At 39.7% G+C, this 22,346-nt stretch overlaps 1 protein-coding gene across 1 annotated transcript in view; it reads left to right on the forward strand.

Annotated features, from left to right (window-relative positions):
• Rorb (RAR related orphan receptor B) overlaps positions 1-22,346 on the forward strand; it is a 187,673-nt gene that overhangs the window by 144,983 nt on the left and 20,344 nt on the right. Inside the window, exons 4-6 of the mRNA XM_008837556.3 lie at positions 2,570-2,971; positions 18,743-18,864; positions 20,289-20,421. Of these exons, the coding sequence (XP_008835778.1) occupies positions 2,570-2,971; positions 18,743-18,864; positions 20,289-20,421 (657 nt within the window). The remainder of the gene's footprint in view (positions 1-2,569; positions 2,972-18,742; positions 18,865-20,288; positions 20,422-22,346) is intronic.

The following is a 22,346-nucleotide window of genomic DNA, read 5'->3' on the forward strand; positions in this document are numbered from 1 at the left end:
ATAGAGTACATCAGACTATAGGCCATTGTGTGTGTGTATGTATGTATGTATATATGTGTAATAGAGTACATCAGACTATAGGCCATTGTGTGTGTGTGTGTGTGTGTGTGTGTGTGTGTGTGTGTGTGATAGTAGAGTACATCAGATGGGGAGGGGCAATAAGAAGGAGGTACAGATAAAGGTGCGACGATACATAGCACCATCAAATTATATGAAATTTGTATGAAATCACAAAATGTAATTTTAAAAAGAAGAAAAAAAAGAGTTGTCTGTGCTGACACAGATACAAAGGACCAAATCCCACAACAAAGATGATGTTACTCCACTTTCCTGGCATGAGTGCTTCTGGAGTCAATGTTTAATATTGTTTAATTTTTCTTATAAAAATGTTTTTTTCCTCTAGAGAACAGTTTGCAGCAAATCATTTAGAATGATAATATTGAAGTACAGAGAAGTCCTTTCCTAAAAGTTACTGTAGAATTCTGCCCATGTAAATTGAAAATATCACTGCCATCAGTAAACAAGTAAGCCTGCCTCCGAGAAGCAGAATCTAGTAACAGTACTGTCTGCTCACCAAATTAGACACAATGATCTAAAATGATTCAAAACCCAGCTGAAGCAACAATTAGAAAGAAAAGGAGAATAATAGGAATCAATCAGATTGCTTTTCTTCATTGAGAAAAATGCCTAAATCATCGCCTCTTCATCTTTCTATTTAGGCGATATTGGAAAACCAAAATACAGGGATTTTCTTTTAGAAAGGTTAAGGAATACCTAGAAGTAGGAAGCATTTGAACTTGTTAAAATCAAGTCCCAATATCCAAAGTCTAGCAGGTAAGAAGCTGGAACACACAGGCTACTCTACCTAGAAGCTTCTGTAGGATTCATTCTATGTACTTCCTGTTAATCAGAACTTAACCATACAGCCACACCTCCCAGTAAGAGGGCTGGAAGATGTGATCTCCACTCTGAACAGCCAAAGCGCAGCTTCATTCCCAATGCAAGAAGATAAATTTGGGGGAGTGCTGTAGGGAACGGAGGGTAGCACCCTCCCAATGTGGACCTCCTCCTTGGGCCCTCTGAGCTACAGAGTCCAGAAGTACTGCACTCTGTAGCTTTTGTGAGAAAGGGTTCCAGCCGTGATGACTGAATCCAGATCTGTTTCTACACTCCTCATCCTCCTTTCTACATTCCCCAAGGTCCCATGTAGACAGGCAATGAGAAAACCGACACCAAAGAAAAGAAAGCAGAACTCAGATGAGTCCCTCTAAAATCATCATAGTCCCCACCATTAACATAAGCTGAGGAGTGTAGGATGATTTGGACCAGGTAGCCCCGAGGCCCAGGGTGCTCACATGCTTAAAAAAAAGAAGTTGACAGCTTGTAAAGAAAAATGTCACTCTCCCTAACAGTTCAGGAGGTTATACCCCAGAAACGAGCAGTGGGGGGGGGGGGGAGCCTCTTCCTCGGCTTCCCTCAGAATGCCTGAGAGTTTGGCCAAGAGAAATGGGCGAAACAAAACTTGGAGCTGGTAGGATGAGGAAAGTAGCTCCTGTTGGCCCATCTGCCCCAGAGGTTCACAACTGCCGCTTCCGCAGGTTCTTATCGTTTGCTCTCCAAATCCAGTGGATGGCAAACGAGGTTTGCACCCCACCCTGCAGCCTTGGTCTTACCCAAAGAATTACCTATAAAATATGTGCAGAAGTGAAACAATATTTTCTTTTTCAAGAATCTGGCCATCCTAATGCTTAGAAAAGAAAGTTAATAGTGAGTGTGGTGGCCATCTTAATAGCAGGAACCCTTTGGTAGTCTTAGGACGTTTGCTGTTGTGTTGTGTTGTTTTGTATATGTTACTTTTCTGACAAATGAAAAAAATAAAATAAAATAAAAAATTTTTAAAAAGAGCTAAGTGAACATATCTTCTAACTTCATGGCGATGACAAATCTATTGGCTCACTGCTATGGTTTTGATCTTGAATGTCACCCGAAGGCTCATATATTAAAGGTCTGGTCTCCAGCTTGGCACTGCTGGGAGGTTGTGGAGCCTTTGGGGTCCTGGAGCCTAGGGAGAGACCTTGCATCACTGGGGGACATGCTTTTGAAGGATATAACAGGACTCCAGCCCATTTTCTTTTCTTTTCTTTTCCTCCTCACCATGAGCTGAATGAATTGCTGTGCTACACATTACCCTACATACTATCTGTCTTACCAGAAGCCCAAAAGCAATGATCCACCCAGCCGCAGCCTGAGACAAATAACTGCGATATTTTTAATACTGTAAGCCAAAATAAACCTATTCTCCATATAAACTGGTCACCTCAGGTATCAGTCACAGTAGTGGGAAAACTGGCCAACACACTTAAGTTTCATTTTCACTGTGATATAAACCAGCATACCCTCCAAACATCTTTCCCCATGTGTGGAAGGTAAATGAATGAAACCCTAGGTTGTTAACACTAAGAATTTATCTACTTGATATTGAAGGGACTACTACCCATGTTCCTTAAATCGAGGTGGTTAAGGGGAATAGTAACCACATCACTGTCTTTTTCTCTTCTCTCCAACCCAGCTGTAAAGTTCGGAAGGATGTCCAAGAAGCAGAGGGACAGCCTGTACGCCGAGGTGCAGAAGCACCAGCAGCGGCTGCAGGAACAGCGGCAGCAGCAGAGTGGGGAGGCCGAGGCACTCGCCAGGGTGTACAGCAGCAGTATCAGCAACGGCCTGAGCAGCCTGAACACTGAGGCCAGCGGCACTTATACCAACGGGCACGTCATTGACCTGCCCAAGTCCGAGGGGTACTACAACATAGATTCTGCTCAGCCGTCTCCCGATCAGTCAGGACTGGACATGACTGGAATCAAACAGATAAAGCAAGAACCTATCTATGACCTCACATCCGTACCCAACTTGTTTACCTATAACTCTTTCAACAACGGACAGTTAGCTCCGGGGATAACCATGACTGAGATTGGTAAGTTTGAGTCTTCTCCAAATTTTATTTTTGGAATTTCCCCTTTGAAGGTGCCTTTATTCTATTTAGTAAGGTCATTTTCTTGGCTCTAAATTAAATTACTTGCATAGATGGTTTCCACTGAGAAAATAAAATTTTATTAAAATACACTCTAATAAATGTCACTGTTCCCTTGCCCCATAAAAGTTTATTTGGGGTGAAGGGAGAAAAAAGAAAGTATAAATAGAAAGATGCTCTCTGTAAGGACAAATGATATCTGTTGAATTGGGGAGCTCAGTGAAAGAAAAATGTTATTGGTAGAAAAACGGAAGTTTCAGCAGCTGTCCAAAGTGATGTTAATCAAAGTGAAGTAGACAGTGCGGGCTGACTCAATCAGGGCCCACTATCAAAAACAGTGAGGGGGCACCTTAAACAAACTACCTCATCCTCCTTTGTGAAGGCAGCAGGTAGACCAGGAGATAGCTAAGGATTTTGAAAATTTAACTTCAAGAATTCCATTTCTGGGTGCCGGGGCGACAGCTCAAGCATAAGGAGCTGAGTTCAATCCCCAGACTCCACATTTTTAAAAAACCAGGCATGATGCCCTGCTCATAATCTCAGCACTGAGGAGGTGGAGACGCAGATTTCCAGGGCACCCTGGCCAGCCATCTAGCCTACCTGAGCTCCAGGCCAGTGAGAACACCTATCTCAAAAACCAAAATAGACAGTTCCTGAAGAACAACACCCAAGTCCCCTGGTCTCCATCCACACACATGCACACACACACACACACACACACACACACACACACACATGTACAGAGAGACACACACAAGAATCCTTATGGGATTCTGAATCATAGCAATAAAGAATATTGTCTGTATGTTCTAAAACAAAGTGACAAATAAGTCATAGGACTCTTCTAGTTCCAATGCCCTTTGTTTCCTTAGGGCATGATCTCAGAGGTACACCATCCCAAGCAAGCTCTCTTCTGGTCTGTTATAAATTTATTTCACCCTGTTAAACTCAAGAATCTAAGAAATGTTTAACTAACTAGATTATCTCATTAGTAAACTGCCACAAAACTATTACTAGATGCCACGCCCCATATTTCTCTCCTGGGTAGCAGACCTGCATGCCCCCCACAGCTTAGAAGAGCTAGACCAACAGTGGCAGTAGCTAAGAGCTCAGAATTTAACTACTGAGTTCAAATCCTAGCTCAGTAGTTTATAATGTAAAACAGAGCAAGTTCCTCAAACGCACTTCTCTTAATCTTTGGAAAGGAGAAAGCACGGTTTTGGGTGACAGGGATGTTGTAAGAATTAAACACTGGGCAAGTGCCCAATAATTCTGTTGTCATTATTTATATGCCCTGTGCTTACTTACAGAAGGGCCTAATGCCTGCAAGCGTTTTCAGTTAATTTGCTAATGAAATCTATAGCCATGTCCTTAGCTACTTAGAATACTTATTTAAGGATAAAGTAATGTGCCAAGGTGATAAGCCTGAGATGTTATTTCAGTTAATCGTGTAACAGTGAATTAATTTGTTGACTACCCAGTTGAGGGATCAAGAACTGAACACTGAATACAGCAACACAGTCGATTATTAGTCTTACCCTTACCACATTCTTACTACATCGCAGGCATTTCATAAACATTTCATTTTCACAAAAATATTAAAAGATAAGAAACTGTATTTTCATTTTACTGCAGAACAGATGCCCAGAGGCATCTTACAACCTCACAGGGCCTGTGACTACTCCGTGATGGAGCCCAGGGTCCACCTCAAGCGGTCTGATTCCGGAATCGTGTGCTCATCCATTAACCTGCTATTTACTGCATTCACAACTAATAATGATAGCTTTTTTATGTGGAGGCACCCAATTTTTCCAAAAAGGGTGTCAAAACAAGTAAGGAAAAGTACTACTTAACATCCAAGTTCCTGAGTATACTGTTCATTTAGAGTAATGTTTTAATCCTAATCTAATGAAACATGCAATTATTGGGCAACATTCTGCCCTCACACAGAAAAGGAATGCCTTCTAGGTGTTCAGAAATCATGTTTTTTTTTATTACTTATCCTCAGTAGAGAGTATGGAAAGTACTATAGCCAAAACCATTGGCTCTGTACTACTGTGGACAATTTGCTTTCCCTCTCGGGCCCTCAGCCTATTTTTCTCTGAACTGATAGAACTAGAGAATCTCCCATTTTATCCAGGCTTTCTGCAAAGGCACTGACACCCAAAAAGAACTAGCATGTACTTTTCTTAATTACTCAAGATATCGCTAGTCTTTACAGATCTCTACATGTGCTCTAAATTTTCCATCAGGGTGAAATTAGATGGTCCTGTGAGTGCTCTCAAATTGTAGCAGACTCTGAAACCTGAGTATTGGCTTGGTTCACATTTTGTTAAAACGGCAATGCCACCTAGTGGACACAAACCCATTCAGTGAGTTTAGAATGCAGGTGTTTGTGCTCCAAGGCCACCATAATGTGATTGATGCATTGTCTTTACTGAGCTATCTAAACACTTGCCTCATTTCACTAAAACACTAAGTCCATAACAGTGTCATGGGTACAGGAAGGCAGCAGAGTCGTGGCTATGGATTCTGATTCACAATCAGACTGCCAGAGTGAAGCTTGGCTGTGTCTTTTTATCTCTGGTAAGTTAACTGACCTCTGTTAGTCTCAGTTTTAAACCTAGACCAGTAACAGTCCTTATGTGCACATGTATGTGATGTTTAAGGGGGATTGATTAGTTCACATTCATGACTTCTTAGGATATCACCTGTCATGAATAAGAATTATCATTATAATGGCATTGATATTACGATTGACATAATAAGATCACCAGTTATTGCGAGCAGTACAATTACCTTTTATTGAGTAAATGTTGTTCTAAATTATACTCTGTATTTAGTTCTCATAGCAATTTTAGTTTGATTAGTACGTATTTGTATACCTATTTTACACATGAAAATCTTGAGGATAAGAAGTCACATAACTTAGTAACTCAAGAACAAATTTGAACCCAGATCTAAGTAATATTAACACAAATTCTTTTAGTCATTGTAACATATTTCCTCCTATCAAACAATGAGAACCAATCACAAGCTAATTGGCATTGCCACCACAAAACATGCTTGGTATTTGCCACTTGCCTGGCATCTTCTAAGTGGCATAAAATGGAGTTTACAGAGGTTTGTTGCTGACCTTTTGACTCGACTTCATCAGTAGGCATCTGAAACACTCTGGTTGGTAGCATACTGTCATTGAAAAAATAAAAATCCCTGTTCAATCAAAACAGAAAATCTGACCTTACCACATTTTTAATTACTGAATTCAAGGTTCTATCACACTAAGGAATTTATGAACGTCACTCAGTTACTAGCTCTGATCTGCTTCCTCTGATTTCTAAGAGGTCAACTAACCAGGCAGAGCTATGTCATTATGCTGAGATTGGATCACCTTAAAAGCAAATCTTTTGGGGCTAGAGGTGGCTTAATGGTTAAGAACACTGGCTGCTCTTTCAGAGGACTGAGGTTCAGTTCCCAGCAACTACATGGCAGCTAACAACCACCAGTAACTCCAGACCCAGGGACTATGATGCCTTCTTCTGGCCTCCATAGGCACTGCACATATGGTATATTTACATACATGTAGGCAAAACACTCAAACACATAAAATAAAAATAAATAAAATTTTAAGCAACTTTCTTTTAAACAATTTTTAGATTAGTCTATGTATAATAAAGTCTCATTGCTTTGAAATTTTTGATAAAATACATTTATGAACTATAATATAACAGAATGAGCAACTGTATGCAAATCATCAAAAGTCAGTTATATAAATATTATCAGAGTCAGGAATAATCCCTCCCAAATAAGTTCATCCTTCTCCAAGGGTGCTAAGGACCCCAACAGTAATTGTTTCTGTGTGAAAATCCTTTCATGTGTTTTGGCCAGTATGAGGCTCACCCCATCCACCCGATCCCATCTCCCCCACCCCCTGCCCCCTGGCTTGGGTCAACAGGGAGGAGCATCTAGAGGAGATTAAGGGGCAGAAACAGAAGTGAACTTCCAAGGATGTGGAGTTAGTTAACCAATAAGGCTTAATTCTAACTTAAGCCACTCACTCACTTTCTACCCCAGATTTCCAGGCATGCTTTACAAAACTTCTGTTTACAATGTTCCAGGCACTGGAGATTAACGAAACATGGTTTCTACCCTCACCATGTAAGAGACACATGTCAAAATAAATAATCACAGTTCAAAACGTAATAGATTGGCTGGCAGTGGCAGGTCTAGCATACACAAGACTCTTAGCTCAATCCCCAGCATTGCTTTTAAAAATAAATTAGTTTTTTAAAATATATAGAACCTTAGTCCCGGGTGATCCCGGCTATAGAGGGACCACAGTCTCTTTGAGGTGTGGGAGATGCTGAGAATCAGCTACTCCGACCTTCTCATCAGGAAACTTTCATTCCCAGAATTTTGAGACTAGAAAGCAAAGTACAGTTGAGAGAACAGAAACAACATGTAACATTTCAGGAATTATATCCTTGGGCTTTTAAAATCTCAAGAGAAAAAGAAGCCACAAAATAAGAAAAGGCTAGAAATAACCCACAAATTAATATTTAGACCTCAGTATTAATGGGGCTTGGTTTCAAACTGGCATGATGGATGTGTGATGTCTCTGGGAATAAAATTCTGCATGGTTAGTGATGAGAAAGGAGGCTAGGCAAAGATTCTCAGCAAGTGTGCAGAAAACAGAAGAAGAATGGCTGCGGCTGGCTTCTGCTCCCCACCTCAGCTCTCCCATGGTCTGACCAGATGATGCTCTTAATGAAAGCTCATTTAGGCTGAAAGGTGATTGACAAGGAGTCCAGAAGGTGCCAGACAATTTGAAGAGCCACACAACATTTTTTTTAGTGAAAGAAAACACACACACACACGCACATACACACACACAGATTTTATATATATATGTGTGTATATATATATACATATATATATATATGTCCTCAAATTAGTGGTGATGTTAAGGGAATGGATTGCCTTACCCATCACCTGAGCTTGGTATTCTGCTGAGGAATTTCCTCTCCAGATACAGACCGAGGAATGTGGGCTCATTGATCTTGTTCCCACATAGTGTTAACATAGATTTAGTCTCATATCCCTTTTGTATTCTATTCATGGAGTCTGGAATTTTAGGGATCAAACACAGAAATAAACGTCATTTTAAATGCATCTATTACATAAACTGAGTATTAATAGTTAGAGGAGACCACACAACAAGACTGGCCTAACAGGGGTCTAGTCTCTGGAATGTGATACCTTATGCTGTTAGGGATACAAAAAAATACAAAGATATTACTCGTGCTGTTTTATTTTATAAAATTCTTTAAAAGGTGACTGTTTTAATTATTGGGTTTTTTTAAGAATTCCAAGTAGATGTTACAAACGTAAAGGCACTCTTTCAATGATATAGCCTTTTACAAGTAAATATTTCATATCTGCTTAAAATATTTTGACTAAGAACGCAGGTAAAAAGCAGTTCAGAGAATAGAAGGTGCTTCTTGTTCTGTATCGATGTCCTTTGACAGCACTTGTTCCATATACAAACAAGCATTCAATTTAGAGTAACGGTCTGTTCGGTCATTAAAAACAATAGGAGACTAAATCTGTGAAAAAAAATCAGTCTGGCAGTCTGGGGAAAGAAGATCTCATTGGCCTTAGTTAGGTCATCCTTTCTTGGCTTCAGGGAAGACATCTTAGGAACTCACCCTGTCTCACACTCAACCCAACCACATATTCTGCAGGCAATGTAGAGGTAGTACACAAAAATTTGAAGTCCCAGGGCCACTGACTAACCATGTGGGTTTATTGCTCCAGTTCAGTGTTGTGAGACTCAGTCTGCACATCTGAAAAGTAAGGCAACTAAGCAAAATGGCCTCAAAAAATATGGTTTTCTCGCCTCCTGCTAAGCGTGGGTAATGTGCACAAACAGCCGCCTTGTATAGCCTCTATGAAAGGAAGGACACAGAGGACTGGTGAGGAGGAGTTTGCGGCCACTGCACAGTTCACAAGAGTGCTGATAAGCATGTCTGTGGCAGTAGTCAGCACACCCCTTCTCAAAGAAGAAACTCAACTACAGGTTTTTGCTGGGTGAGGTGACGCTGTCAATTACTAGCAACCACTATCAACTCCCAACATGCACCCATTGCTTCTCTCTGTCTGCCCTACCTCAAAACATCTAACTAGGTAAATCACATCAAGATGAGCATCAAGGGCAATAAGAGACATCTTAAGGGGAAGGTAGTGCCCAGTCCCGAGTCACTTTGTGTTTATGTATGATGGAAGTACCACGTGAGCTGCTACAAAGGTGCAGCTCTGGGAAGAATCTTCCTGTCCTCACTGGCCCACTCCAGCCTGATCACCTCTAAGCCCTTCTTGAGGGAAATATAAATATGATCATGAAATGAAAGCCTGTTCTTGAAAACTGAGGAGCGTCCCCTAGGTCACTGGAAAGAGATTTACTTGGCTCTTATAAAATTTTAACATCATCATGTCCATTTGACACCCTCAGAATGTCTTCAAAGTCTGCTGAGTTCAAGAATCCTTTCTTCACTATCAAAAAGAATTCCCTGAGTGTGGGAACTGGGCTGATCAGCCCAATTTGCCTCATACTTTTCAGCTCTACTAGGTTAAAACTGTGTTGCTACTGTGATGCTAACCAGTATATAGCCATGGATTATTTTAGAGGGTACCCAGGACAAAAAAAAAAACTCTATAGTTCTTCTTAAAGGTCATTCAAATCCATCTTTCTACATAACCTTTAATAACCTCCCCCAAAGACTGCCTAAAATCACCCAGTAATATGCTCCAGTCACCCCACTGTGATACTCAAAACAGTGACTTTCCACAACTGAGAAACTAAACAAAGCATTTTGTGAGTAAGAAAACTCTAATCAAATATAGACTGTTTACACTGCAAGTAGCACACACACATGCTCAACTCAAGCTCTTATACACATACTATCTACTTATAGTGTGTGACTGCATCCTAGTCACTATGTGCTCACACCACTCTTCACACAGGTTTCCTAATGTGCTAGCATTTACTAGATTAAGGAAATCTTCTAAACACCTTTTCAATTTTGAGTTGAAATTGTGTGAAATTGATCTTCCTCAGTAGAATTCCCCTAGAGATGCTATTTGGGGATTAATTTTTGACTCAGGATTCAAAACTTCTTAAGAAGATTCTAAAATCCACCAGCAAAAAAAAAAGTATTGAGACGCTATTGGAAAGCCAATTCCATTTTATACACTCAATTTCAAAAGTTATCGTAGATATGAAATGTTCTGCAGTAAGGGATGGAAGAATTCAAGAGGGTCTACCTTGGCTTATAAAAAGGAATGTTGGTCCCTACAACCTTCACAAGATGACCTTTGAAACAGCTTTTGCTGACAGCACCACATGGAATTGCATTTCAAAATGTTATACTGCAGCAAGCCATAATGTCACCACCCATAAGCCTTGACATTGGATCGTGGAGCTTCGAATTGCTTTGCCACTGTTTGGAAGGATGCTCTTGCTGCTTTGTCTTCAAGTACCCATTTTTGGAAGAGCTGATTAGAATTAAAATACCATATAGGCCATGGAACCAAGAAATGCCAATTGATCATCAGACTGATGGAAGTCAGGACATTTGGGGGCCATTAACCTAATACATGACCATCTCAAGAGGTTCTCCCACCAACTAGAAGAGGCTTTATTTCTGTGATGTTTACAATGTAAAGAAACCTATTAGAAATGCTTCCAGGTGGAAAAGGTTTTGTTTTGTTTATTTTATATTTGGATTTAAGCTTTCTTTTGACAATATACTCTCAATACTGAGGAAAACAAATTTACTACTTAACCTTGAGCCCTAGTTATATATGATGCCTTTCAGGGAACTGTTAGTTGGTTTTGACACAGGCTGTCTGGAACATTTTGGTTAGGTTTGTTCTGGGCTATATAAGAAACATTTATTTTAAAACAGCCCGTTAAATAAATTATTTAAATAATCAAGGTACTTTTTAAGGTTTTTGTTGTTTGAAAATGTAAAAGTGGCCTCCAACAATTACCTTTAAATTATTTCTTTCTGAAGGTCAAAATGCATTGACTAGACTTCTAAAAGTGTGAAGAGGTGGAGGAACTGCTTCTGTTTAAACTAACAATCAATCTATATGCCAACAAAATTCAGATCATAAACATCAACCCTAGTGATGGCCCTGAGCAATCTTTATAATTAGATTTCATCATCTGTGATTCCCTAAGGGCCCCTGGGCAGTATGGGGAGGTGCAGTTTTTAAAGGGGAGTACATGAGGACTGTAATGGATTTTGCAGTCCATTGTTCATGTCTGGGAGGTCAGAATTTCATGTGCCTTTAAGGCTGGGAGCTGTGCTCTCCTTTGTAACTGTGTAAGAAATGTCCTGCCTGAGTCAAGTAGAACAAAACGTGCCATGCAGCCTCTCCAGTTCTAATCGCCCTGCTCCCCAAAGCCGTTAGACAGTGTCACCGTGACTAAATTATCCTACGATGGAACTAAGACTTTAAGAAATTGATTCTCCCAAAAACACAAACTAAGAGTTGGGAAGGAGCTGTGTTTGCCTTCCACATCTTACGGTACTGCGCAGCCGTAGGACCTTTAAGGGTATCCATCTTTCCCCATTCTTCCATCAAGGAGGTCTTCTACTTTGAAAGTTAATTTTGAAATATAATGTTTTCATAATAGATTCTTTCTCAATTCGGTCAGCTGATTTTAAGAAAGAAAACTGTAATTTCCCAAAATTAGACATGGACTGTTGGAATAAAACAAAGGAGACATGATCCAAAACAGCTTTCTGCTAGCCAGTAATTAAGAAGGAGTCCTCTTAGGTAGCTAGTTTGGTTTTACCACTTGTGACTTTTTTTCCTTTTATATATCCTCCACTTAAATACAAACCCTTATATAAACTCTTTGAAAACTTTCTTTGTTATTTTCTGCCATCTCACCTATTATCACACAGAGCATTTCTGAAATTTGAAGAAACGTTACCAATTCTAACAACCTGTTTACTTCACCTTTGCCCAAATATATTACTTAATTAACCTAATTTATTCTAGTTTCTCTACTGCACTTTTGAACTGTGTTTTATATTCTTAGCACCTCTTAATTTATTGTAATCTAACATCTTGTCAACATATTTAGTCTGAAAAACTATAAAGACCTTTTGGTGCCAGTCTATTTGGGGTAGAAATCAATTCCGCTGTTCTCCCATGTAAGAGTTGACATTCGAATTTGCATGAAAAGCAAGCTAGAAACTGTTTTGATTCACTGGAGAGAAGATAATGCTGATGGGGCAGTGAACTAAGCCAACACGTAATGCATGGGCTGCCATTGCCATCTAGTCCCACTCAAAGGAATTCAAACCATAAATGCTAAAGTAAGGCGAATGGATCACTGCTAGATTGCTATTTTAAGCTTAAATGTTACTGATGTTTTCATTCAGACAGCACAGTTCTACTCATGCTAAAGGTCATGAGCTCCAAATAGAAGTTTTAAAAATCAGAAAAGTCAGGTAAAGACCTGACATCATCATTGATAAGAAACCTGTGCTCTTCTTCTACTGAACAATAGGAAAGCATAATACCTGATCGATTATCAAAAATCAAAATGTGCACTTGGTTAAACCGCTCAGCTTTCAACCAAGCGTTTTTAGATCCTATAGTTACTGCCTCAGAGCCTGGAGTCTGAGGAACCTTGATATGAGAACTGAATACAGGGATTCAACGCATGCCTTTGGCATGTCCACAGAGATCTGCATCAATGCAGAGCTGCCCCCAAGCACTCCATGTTCACATGAGTAGTATAAGCTAGACAGAGTATGGCACTTCTCTAGATCCTTAAGGCAAGTGACAAATTAAAATTTCACTAACCATTTTGATTGCAGCTAAAATATAGTATTTTAGAAGGAAAATTTCCAAATTTTTTAAAAAAATCCCTTGTAGAAGAAACTGAATAGAGAGTATAAGAAGACACCATCCAAGCTCTTAAAGGGGAAAAGGGAAGGGAATTAGGATGCGAGCCTTCTAGAGCTATGTATAGCTCCCTCTAAGCCTTCTCACCTCAGTGCAGTTGGACCACGGGTGCTCTTGGTAATAACACTGACAGCAGCAGTTTTTAAAGACATGCTCAACTCCCCTCCCCATTCACAGAGTGTGATTCTAATGAAACCACCTGTGCGATCCATGACTAAGAGACCATTTGCTGCAATGTCTAGTGAGAACTAAAATAAGCCACTTCGGTGGAACAAACCCGCTGAGTGGTTGAAATCAGAGCTGTAGAAGGTCATTTGCTATTTTAGTAGGTGCAAGCTGGTCCACATTTTATAACATCACAGCTACAAACATGAAATCATCACCTTGCTTGTCAGTTTCTGTCCTCAAGCAGAGGTGGCCTGTTTCTTACAGAACTGGGCAATTTGGATGGCTTGTTTCTAAACTTTGCTTTACTCTTGGATCAATATGCAAGAAAAGTTGTTATTTCATATATTTTTGTAAATTTGCTTCAAAATGTTTTTCTTACATCTTTTTACATCATCCAATGTTACCGACCTTTAAAACTCCATTTAGCTGTGTAAACTCTGTCACATCTCAACCATGCTATAAATGTCTTGAAGAGGGACTTCCTTTCTCACTTTGATTGATGTAATACATTACAATGAAGAGTACTGAGGGTGGACAGGGAGTGTGGCAATCCTAGACAGAGAGGGGAGGGCAACTTCCAGGATTATTTAGGCACAGTCCATCCAAAAATGGAGGAAAGAGGTTAGTTCTAGCCCCAGGGTCCTATAATTATTACACACGTTACTGAGTATTACCATCAATTTTATTCTGTTTCCCCATTCAGATATTTAATTTTTCTCTTCTTATTGCCCATATCATAAGTACAGTTAAGATTATCCTTAAGACTTTTAGGGAAGTGTGACAGTTTTAACAATATTGTTTTACATTGCATCTTTTCGTCAAAAATAACATAGAAGTGTCTTTGTCTATATTAATTATGTTGAAATTTTCTTGAATTATTTCATATGAATCACCCATTGTCATCTTATCACATATAGATAATTCATATATGAAGTTACAAGCTCTTTTAGCTAGTCATAAACATAGGTTTCTATAAACCGTCCGCTGAAAAATGTATAAGGACCATAATCTAAATCTAAATATAATTTCACAGAAAAAAAGTAATGTTTATCTGTATGTGTACATATAAGGAAGACACAGAGAGAGAGAGAAGGAGAGAGAGAGAGAGAGAGAGAGAGAGAGAGAGATGTTGTCCATGAAATTGACAAAGAGAATATAAGCAACAGGGAGTTAAAATTAACCTCTAATTACATACCTGATTGCCCCCGGCCTGCATCAGGATCAGCACCATACCTCATGATTGAAAGTGGATGACAGGACTGATCATATCATTTTGTGTTTCTCATTACTCAGCATCATTTTATTAACTGTCAAAGCAGTCTTCACACACCAAGTAAACTGAGCAACCATTGCTTTATTGAGCATGTGTACAGAATTTTTACTAAGAAGATACACCTGTCCATAGAAGTCCCTTACTTAAGCACTTGAGGAATCACTAGCCTCCCTGGTCTCAGGAAGTGTAGGGTCTGTGTGCATCACCTCTGATCATGGTAAAGTTTCCCATATGTCACTTGTCTCTGACATATTCTGGTTGGACTCATGCATAGTTCATGTCAATTCCTCCTTCAACATTCACTGTCTTCAGCCCAAGCTAAAGAAACCAACAGAAAACAAGAGCTGCAATCCAAGTCAGGGTAATGCATGATGAAAGTGTGATTACCCAGAAAGATTCTGTCTCCTCTGCTCCTTTGCCTCAGTCTCCTTTGTCTGGACTTTCTCATGTGGCTAGTCCCTGGAGGGGGCTTCATTTACTATTACCTTTTCTATTTTTCCAGGCAAGAGCTCTTGAGTTCCTTTGGCTCCCAGCAGGAACTTTGCATATTGCATTCATTGTCCCTTCTCTTTAAGCCCTTTTGACTCTTTTCAGAACTGCAGACTCTCAGTCCAAGAAAGCTATCTTCCTCTGATGTTCAAGCATCTTTCTAATCAGCAAACCTCTGGCCATACTCCATGGGACCAAGAATAGCTTTATCCTTTTCTTCATCGACCTGAGTTTTAAGAGGGTCAGGCCAGTTTCTGCACGTGGCTCCCCCACAGGCTGCAGAACAGTGGGAGAACACAGACGAGGAAGGGAGCTGCAGCTGCAACTTGTGCAGCCTGGACTCCATTGCCATGTATGTGCCCCATGCTCAAAAGGCATACGACTTATCTCACCACAAGGGAGTAAGAAGCAAGAGTGCATTCTTGATGTTGACTTCTATCCATTATGAATGCTTAGGCTTTAAGATTTCCAAACAAAAGATCAACCTCGGTTTTCTCAGATCCTTTATGAATCAAGGGAGGAGATAAAAGGGTGCTTTGGTAATATTAAATGGATGAAGAATGGATGGATGGGTGGATGGATGGATGGATGGATGGATAGATGGAAATTTTCAGAGCTATATTTAATAACTCAACATTAGTGAAGTTCTTGCTATGTCTCTTGCTCCTTTATTGCCATGCCTTCTATCTCTATGTGTTCTGTATCTGAATTGTCTTGAATCTGAACTGGAAGCCTTTCTCTGCCATGATCACCTAGTCCAGGTTTTCTCATGTCTTACCTAAATTTTCACAACAGCCTGAATATTTTCACATACTCACTAATGCACCTCTTCCTCTTTGCCTGGCTAAGATCACCTTTCTAAAACAAAACTCCAATCATGTTGCTCTCTTCTCAGCATCCTCTGGTTCCATGCTCTCCACAGATCAAGTCTAAAAGTCTAGGAGAGACAGTGCCTGAACAAGCTTACTCATCTGTCCATGGTACTGTCCCTGTGCCCACAGAGCCCCGATTCTCCCTGGACTTTCCATACACTCTTGACAGAAAAGATCAAGCTGACTTCAAAAAGGCATTTGCAAACTCTCTATAAACGAGTCCAGAGTAACTCACTACTTGCCTCCTCAGCAAAAAGGGAAATTGGTGGCAAAGAAGTAAAGGTTGCAAAGGTTTAGCAAATAACATCTGGAATAACCCAGCTTGGTGGTAATTCCTGTTGCCTTCTTAATTCCCTCTACTTACAGTGCTCCCAGTTGTCTTCCATATGACAAACTTCTATTCATCCTTCAAGACCCAGATGATCTCCTCTGTGGGTTTTTTTTTTTTTTTGGTCTCTTTCAGATAGAACTAAACACTTTCTCCACGAGGATATCCCAATACTAAGGGCATTTACTATATCATAATATGATATGATTCTAAGATCTTTAAAAACAAAAGCAGTGCCTTTTGTTTTCATTTATACCTTGACCTGAAATACAGTAGTTTCTCAAAAACTATGAGCTGAGTGAACACATGATGGCATCATATTGGACTTCACCATTCAGTTCTTGAAAAGCTCACAATCTTGACGGGTACAAGGTAGACAGATCCACATAAATACCACAGTATCAACCTGGTCGGAATCAGGACTCAACAACAGGAGGCGGTTTGTTATAACTGCAACAAATCCCTCTGCTGGAGGCCACAGGGTGGGAAGAAAGCCTTCACCATAAATGCATACTCAGCCAGGTCCTGAAGCATGGGTACAGATTTAGCATCCAATAATTTTAGCTCTCTCACGTATTGACTATTCCTGTCCTTCTCCCCAATACTCCATAGAGCTCATGTGGCAAGTGGAAAAAGACCAGAAAATTCCTAAACTTTGGTTCATAGTTCCCAGAAGATAACCTGAAGGAGAAGGTCAGCTGTCACAGTGCAATTCTTAGTAGCTATTCTAGTTTTTATTATGAACCCCAAAGCCTGTAAATCAGCAACAGATTCACATATCTTTGAAGATGAAAATAACCTATACCACAGATAAAAGTCTGGAAACTGTAAAGCTATAAAATGTTACGTTTTCATTATATAACTACTAGGAACAGATATTTATTTTTTAGAATATAAATAGACTACCCAAATGAAATTGAGAAATGATGAACCATGACTTACCAATCTATTTTAATATGATGTACAGAGTAATTTCTAGCCTTCTTTATAACATGGGAATATGTTCAGTAAAACTTTGAATATGGGATTTTGTAAGGAAAGGATTTTGTCATATGATATGCTGTGAAAGGCTGGAAATATCAATGTGGAAGCCAATAAAACATGACCGTCATCATTAGTCAGCATCTGTAGCATCTTCCATCCCTGTCACTTTAGGGTTCTGGTTTTCTAAATTCTAGCACCTATGAAATGCCTTCTTTCAGTACTACTGTTTGAAAAATCAAATGACTGTCTTGTCTCCATTCAACTCTTTACATCGCTTCTCTGGTGAGAAACAACCCAGAAGGCCCCAATAATGATAAACATGGCCACCAGTCATTCAGTTTGCAATGTGCCAATCAGCTATGGAGAATTTTATTTAGAAAATCCATTAGACGCTTAAGCTTACATTTTTCATCTCTGCATCACTGAAATTCAACTGACTTCACATCATATACACCAGATACTTAGCAAGGTAAAAATGGATCATCAATATATTATTTTAAGGCCTATCCTGGAGAAACAAAATAAAGTCATTTAGAAGAAAACCAAACGTGCATTTCCAAAGGCACAACCTGAAACACAAGAAAACTTCTGTTTCTGCATGAGTCAAGAACAGTTATCAGGCAGATTTGGTTATCTTCATTCCACGCATACCCCACATACAGAATTCCTGAGTATTTTGGTTTCTCAAGCTGTCACCTTTTCCATGTGTTCAAATAGCAGATGGGACTAGGAAGGACCTCCTGCCAGATCTATCCAATACAAGAGACTCATAGCAAGTTTTCAGGAGAGCTCTTCTGTCCTGTTGTATCACTCAAACTTCACACCCCAAAAGTCAAAATGACAGTTATTTAAGACACAATATAAAATACAACTTGCTTAACATAAACTGCTCAAACATAGTTTGTTACTAGTCTTTATGAATATAGTCATTTCCTCATTTATAACACTTTGAAAGAAAATATTGTATGAAAAATTGAAAGACTGAAGTTAGTGGTTTCATGTACCAATCTCAGTAATTACCAACTCACAAGCCAATTTTATCTATATCCCGCTCCTGTTATTAGCTGTGAAAGGTACGTACACAGCTCCAAAGTCGAATCAGAAATCGTCAGGTTAAACCTCGTCTTTCGTCTTTCCACTTTGTTCTCTTATAAATAACCTTTCTTTTTTAGCTTATTATTTAATCCTCCCACTTTCAAAAAAGAACAAATACACGTATATTTTAATTCCTTCTTTCTGATCTGAAATAGGATTATAGTGACTTTCGAAACATTTTAAAGTACTTGGCATGCATGTGTTAAAAGTGCTTAGGGATTGTCAGCCAAAAGCAAACAGTGGTGGTGGTTTAATATGCGTTTTAAAGGTAAATAATGATTTGAAGACTTTACAATGCTTTAATCAAAGAGGGGAGGGTAATAAGATTTTGATTAAAAGGTTGAAAAGGACAGTGAAGAGTTGGGAAATTCTGAGGTGGGCGGTGGTAGTAGAAATGTTTCCCTGTAGGTTAATACAATTCCAGCTGCATTCTTACAGACCGTAGACTAGAAACAATTTCTTTGAGTAGAAAGATTTTACTCTCAAAGCCTCAAACTGATATTTTTTTCTCATAGATCGAATTGCACAGAACATCATTAAGTCTCATTTGGAGACATGTCAGTATACAATGGAAGAGCTGCACCAGCTGGCATGGCAGACCCACACCTATGAGGAAATTAAAGCATATCAAAGCAAGGTACTCAGAGGACACATGGGGAGCTTCTCTGTGACAGCCCATGTCTGACTTTATCTCAGCACGATTGATATTTTAGGCATGGCCATTCTTGGCTGTAGGATTGTCCTACGCAATGTGGTGTATTGGTTTCTACTGACTGGGGACTTCTATGATGTACCACCTTTATACAGTTATGGCAACCAAAAATGTCTCTGAATGCTGTCAAATGTTCCCTAGGAGGCATAACTACCTGACTGAAAAACATTGCCCTATTTGAATGATCGGGGACATGGTGCCCTGTCAGATGGTTTAGAACTTCTCAAGGTAGCCTATGATTTCAGCCCGGGAGCAGGAGATATTAGATCATCACAGCAGTAATGATAGACCCAAGGTTGCTCAACAAACACAGGGAACAAAGCTTTCTACATTCTTATTCTTGCCCAACACATTTGGAATTGGCCCTACCGAAGGACAATCTACCCTGCATCATTAGCAATAATGTTTCTCTACACATTAGAGACATTTCACTTGAATTTAGGACTATGATCCCCAGCTTCAAGATCTACTAATGGATGGAATTTTAGAAAAATATATAAATGTGTCTAGATGTGTGGTTTAGCCAACATGCTGATTTTTCTCTAGCAGAACAAGCAGTTCTTACTACTTTTACATAATTATAGAAACAAAGACGTAAATACTGCTATGGTCCATAAAAGTAGAATTCACAATCACATGGATTTGGGTTTCTTAGTTCAAAGGAAATAACCCAAGTATTAAAATACATTTGGGGGATTCCATATTCTTATTAGAGTGACTCAGTTTGAACTGATGATTTTCTTACAGAATTCCTCTTACACCAAAAAAAAAAAAAATTGACTCAAGTTTGGGGGCTTATGTCTGTAAATTGCACCACTTGGGAGGCCAGAGCAGAAGAATTTTGAGAGTCTGAATCCACCCTGAAAGTCATAGTGTCCTCCAAGCCAGTCTGTGTACATAGTGCACCTCCAAAAATAAAAGTAAGCAACAAAAATAAAAGCAGAACATCTTTTTCCTGATTCTGGAAAATGAACATAGCATTAAAATATATGTTCAATGACCACCAGGTTCCCATGAAAATGGCATTATGGTGAGTGAAATCACTACCCCTGAACACAGAGTTTGATTTTAGCTAGTGGACTGCGGTTGGGCTTGTTGAGGTAAGAAGGGAGAAAAATTGTGACGAAAGTAACTTTGTTTGCAAATTATAATACAGTGTTTCTTGTAAGTTAGCTTTGGTTCTTTGACAATTGCTGCCTATTGAGGTTCACATAAGTCAACACACAAAGGTAAAAAGAATCATGTAATTTCCAGACCCTTGGGTCCCAGCGACAAGGCTGAAACGCACGCTGAGCATTTCACTGCCTCCTTGGAGCGCCCTCAGCTCATGGCTGTCCTCTCTCCCGTAGTCCAGGGAAGCCCTGTGGCAGCAGTGCGCCATCCAGATCACGCATGCCATCCAGTACGTGGTAGAGTTCGCAAAGCGGATAACAGGCTTCATGGAGCTCTGTCAAAACGATCAGATTCTACTTCTCAAGTCAGGTGAGCAAGAGCACAGTGGTGGGGCCTATTTCAGACTAGATTGTTCCACACTAGCTAGCATTCTGACGATTCTAGAAAATCCTTCTTTCACAGGTAGCTCGTTTAACCGCCCACATTGTCAGCTAACTCCCTAAGGAATTCTCAGTAATAAAAATGCCCTGATATTCATTCATTTCTCCTTTGAAGTCAAATACAATTTCACTTATTGAAAGTAGAGCTATTAATTGCGGAGGCTGAGATACCCAGCTTGACAGGCAGTGCAAGTAATTAGCGTGTCAAGGTGGCTGAATTGCTGAGCTGGCGCTAAAACCAGTTCCTTGCCTTCTGCAAGAGAAAAAAATTCAGATAGCTGAGCTCTGCATCTGTGGTCACTTCCAATCATTTTAATGAGGATAGCCTGCAGCCAGGATCCACCGGTAGAAACTCCTTCGTGCTGGAATCTTCCCTCCCCTTTTCTGGTGCACTCTTTAACATACAAGCAACCACTTAGCAGCTCTACATAAGCTTGACTTTGCATTGCTATTGCCTAACAGGAAAAAAAATATATTGCTTGTGTCTTTCTTGACTCCCTTGAAAAACAGAAAATTGGAACACAGTGGCGTTAGACTTCATCTGCATGGGCCTCATCCAAAATTCCATTTTCACACATAATAACATGTGCACGGATTTTCACATTTACCTACGGCATTTCATTTATTCTTCTGAGATCAATATTATTTCATTCTTGAGGCAAAGATGATGAAGATTCAAAAAAGTAAAATGCTGTTTTCAGTATCACAAATCATGGTAAAGCTGGCATTTGAACTCAGGCCAAATATATTTATTTTAACATGTTGCTGCTCCATTACCCAATAGTACAAACACGTCTCGGATTGGTGATATCTGAGTCTTAGAAATACTGAACTGAGTTACCTTTGAACAGGTTTGAATCTTATAGTCTGTGAGAGTGGCTTCGTCTTTGAACCGTTGATAAGCACCTTTGCTGCTTGTGATGCACTTCCTGGAATTTTTGGTTCGGAATTCTTGGTTTCTAGTTTATTTCTTTATTTTAAAAAGCAAGACAGCTGCTATCTTAGGGGGTTAGTTCAAGGTGATACATCAAATGGATCAGATTTTCTTTTTCTTTCTTTTTTTTTTTTTTTTTGGTCTTTTTGAGACAGGGTCTCCCTGTAGCTCCACCTGACCTGTAACTTGATATGTAGACCAGGCTAACCTTGAACTCACAGAGATCTGCCTGCCTCTGCCTCCTGAGTGCTGGGATTAAAGGTGTGCGCCACCACACCCAGACAGATTTTATTTTTCAAAGAGAGCCACAACAATATCGTCTGTTCCAAAGAGTTTTCTAAACATGACTGTAATTCCATCAGGAGGTAGAAGATGTGCCTGCTACCTTCCACCCCAGGCAGGCCTTCATGATGGCTTTGGCTAATAGTATATGGTGAATGTAACCCAATGGGACCTCTTAAGCTATGTCAAAAGACTCTAAGAACTTCTGTTGTACTGTTTAGGAATTCTAGTTTCTGGATCCCAGTGACTACCTGTCAGGAAGTCCTGCTCTACAGATGTTGCCTCCAGTATAAAAGGAAGGTTCTAAATATCATAAAGTAATGCTTTGTTAGATTAATAGTTTGTTACATTTTAGAGAAGCCCACTTGTCTATAATATAGAGAAACTGCAGTAGTAATTCCTCAGGGTGTCAATAAATTTTCATAGGGGTAAAACAAAGGTAGCAAATTAACTTTTTTTCAGTTAAGAATCTATGTGCCAGGAACTTTTTTTTCTTGGTACTACAGCTCCAAGAGTGAATGCAATAACCCCAACAGCCTGTTGCTGGCCCATGTAGCAGAGAAGTCAGAAGGCAAGAGTTTTCCCAGTAACAAACTTTCTACAAAAGCCCACAGACTGGACTCATCTAACACAGGGCT

This window comes from Nannospalax galili, unplaced genomic scaffold (assembly GCF_000622305.1).
Source record: "Nannospalax galili isolate Female #2095 unplaced genomic scaffold, S.galili_v1.0 scaffold858, whole genome shotgun sequence".
In the NCBI taxonomy this organism is placed as follows: Eukaryota; Metazoa; Chordata; class Mammalia; order Rodentia; family Spalacidae; genus Nannospalax; species Nannospalax galili.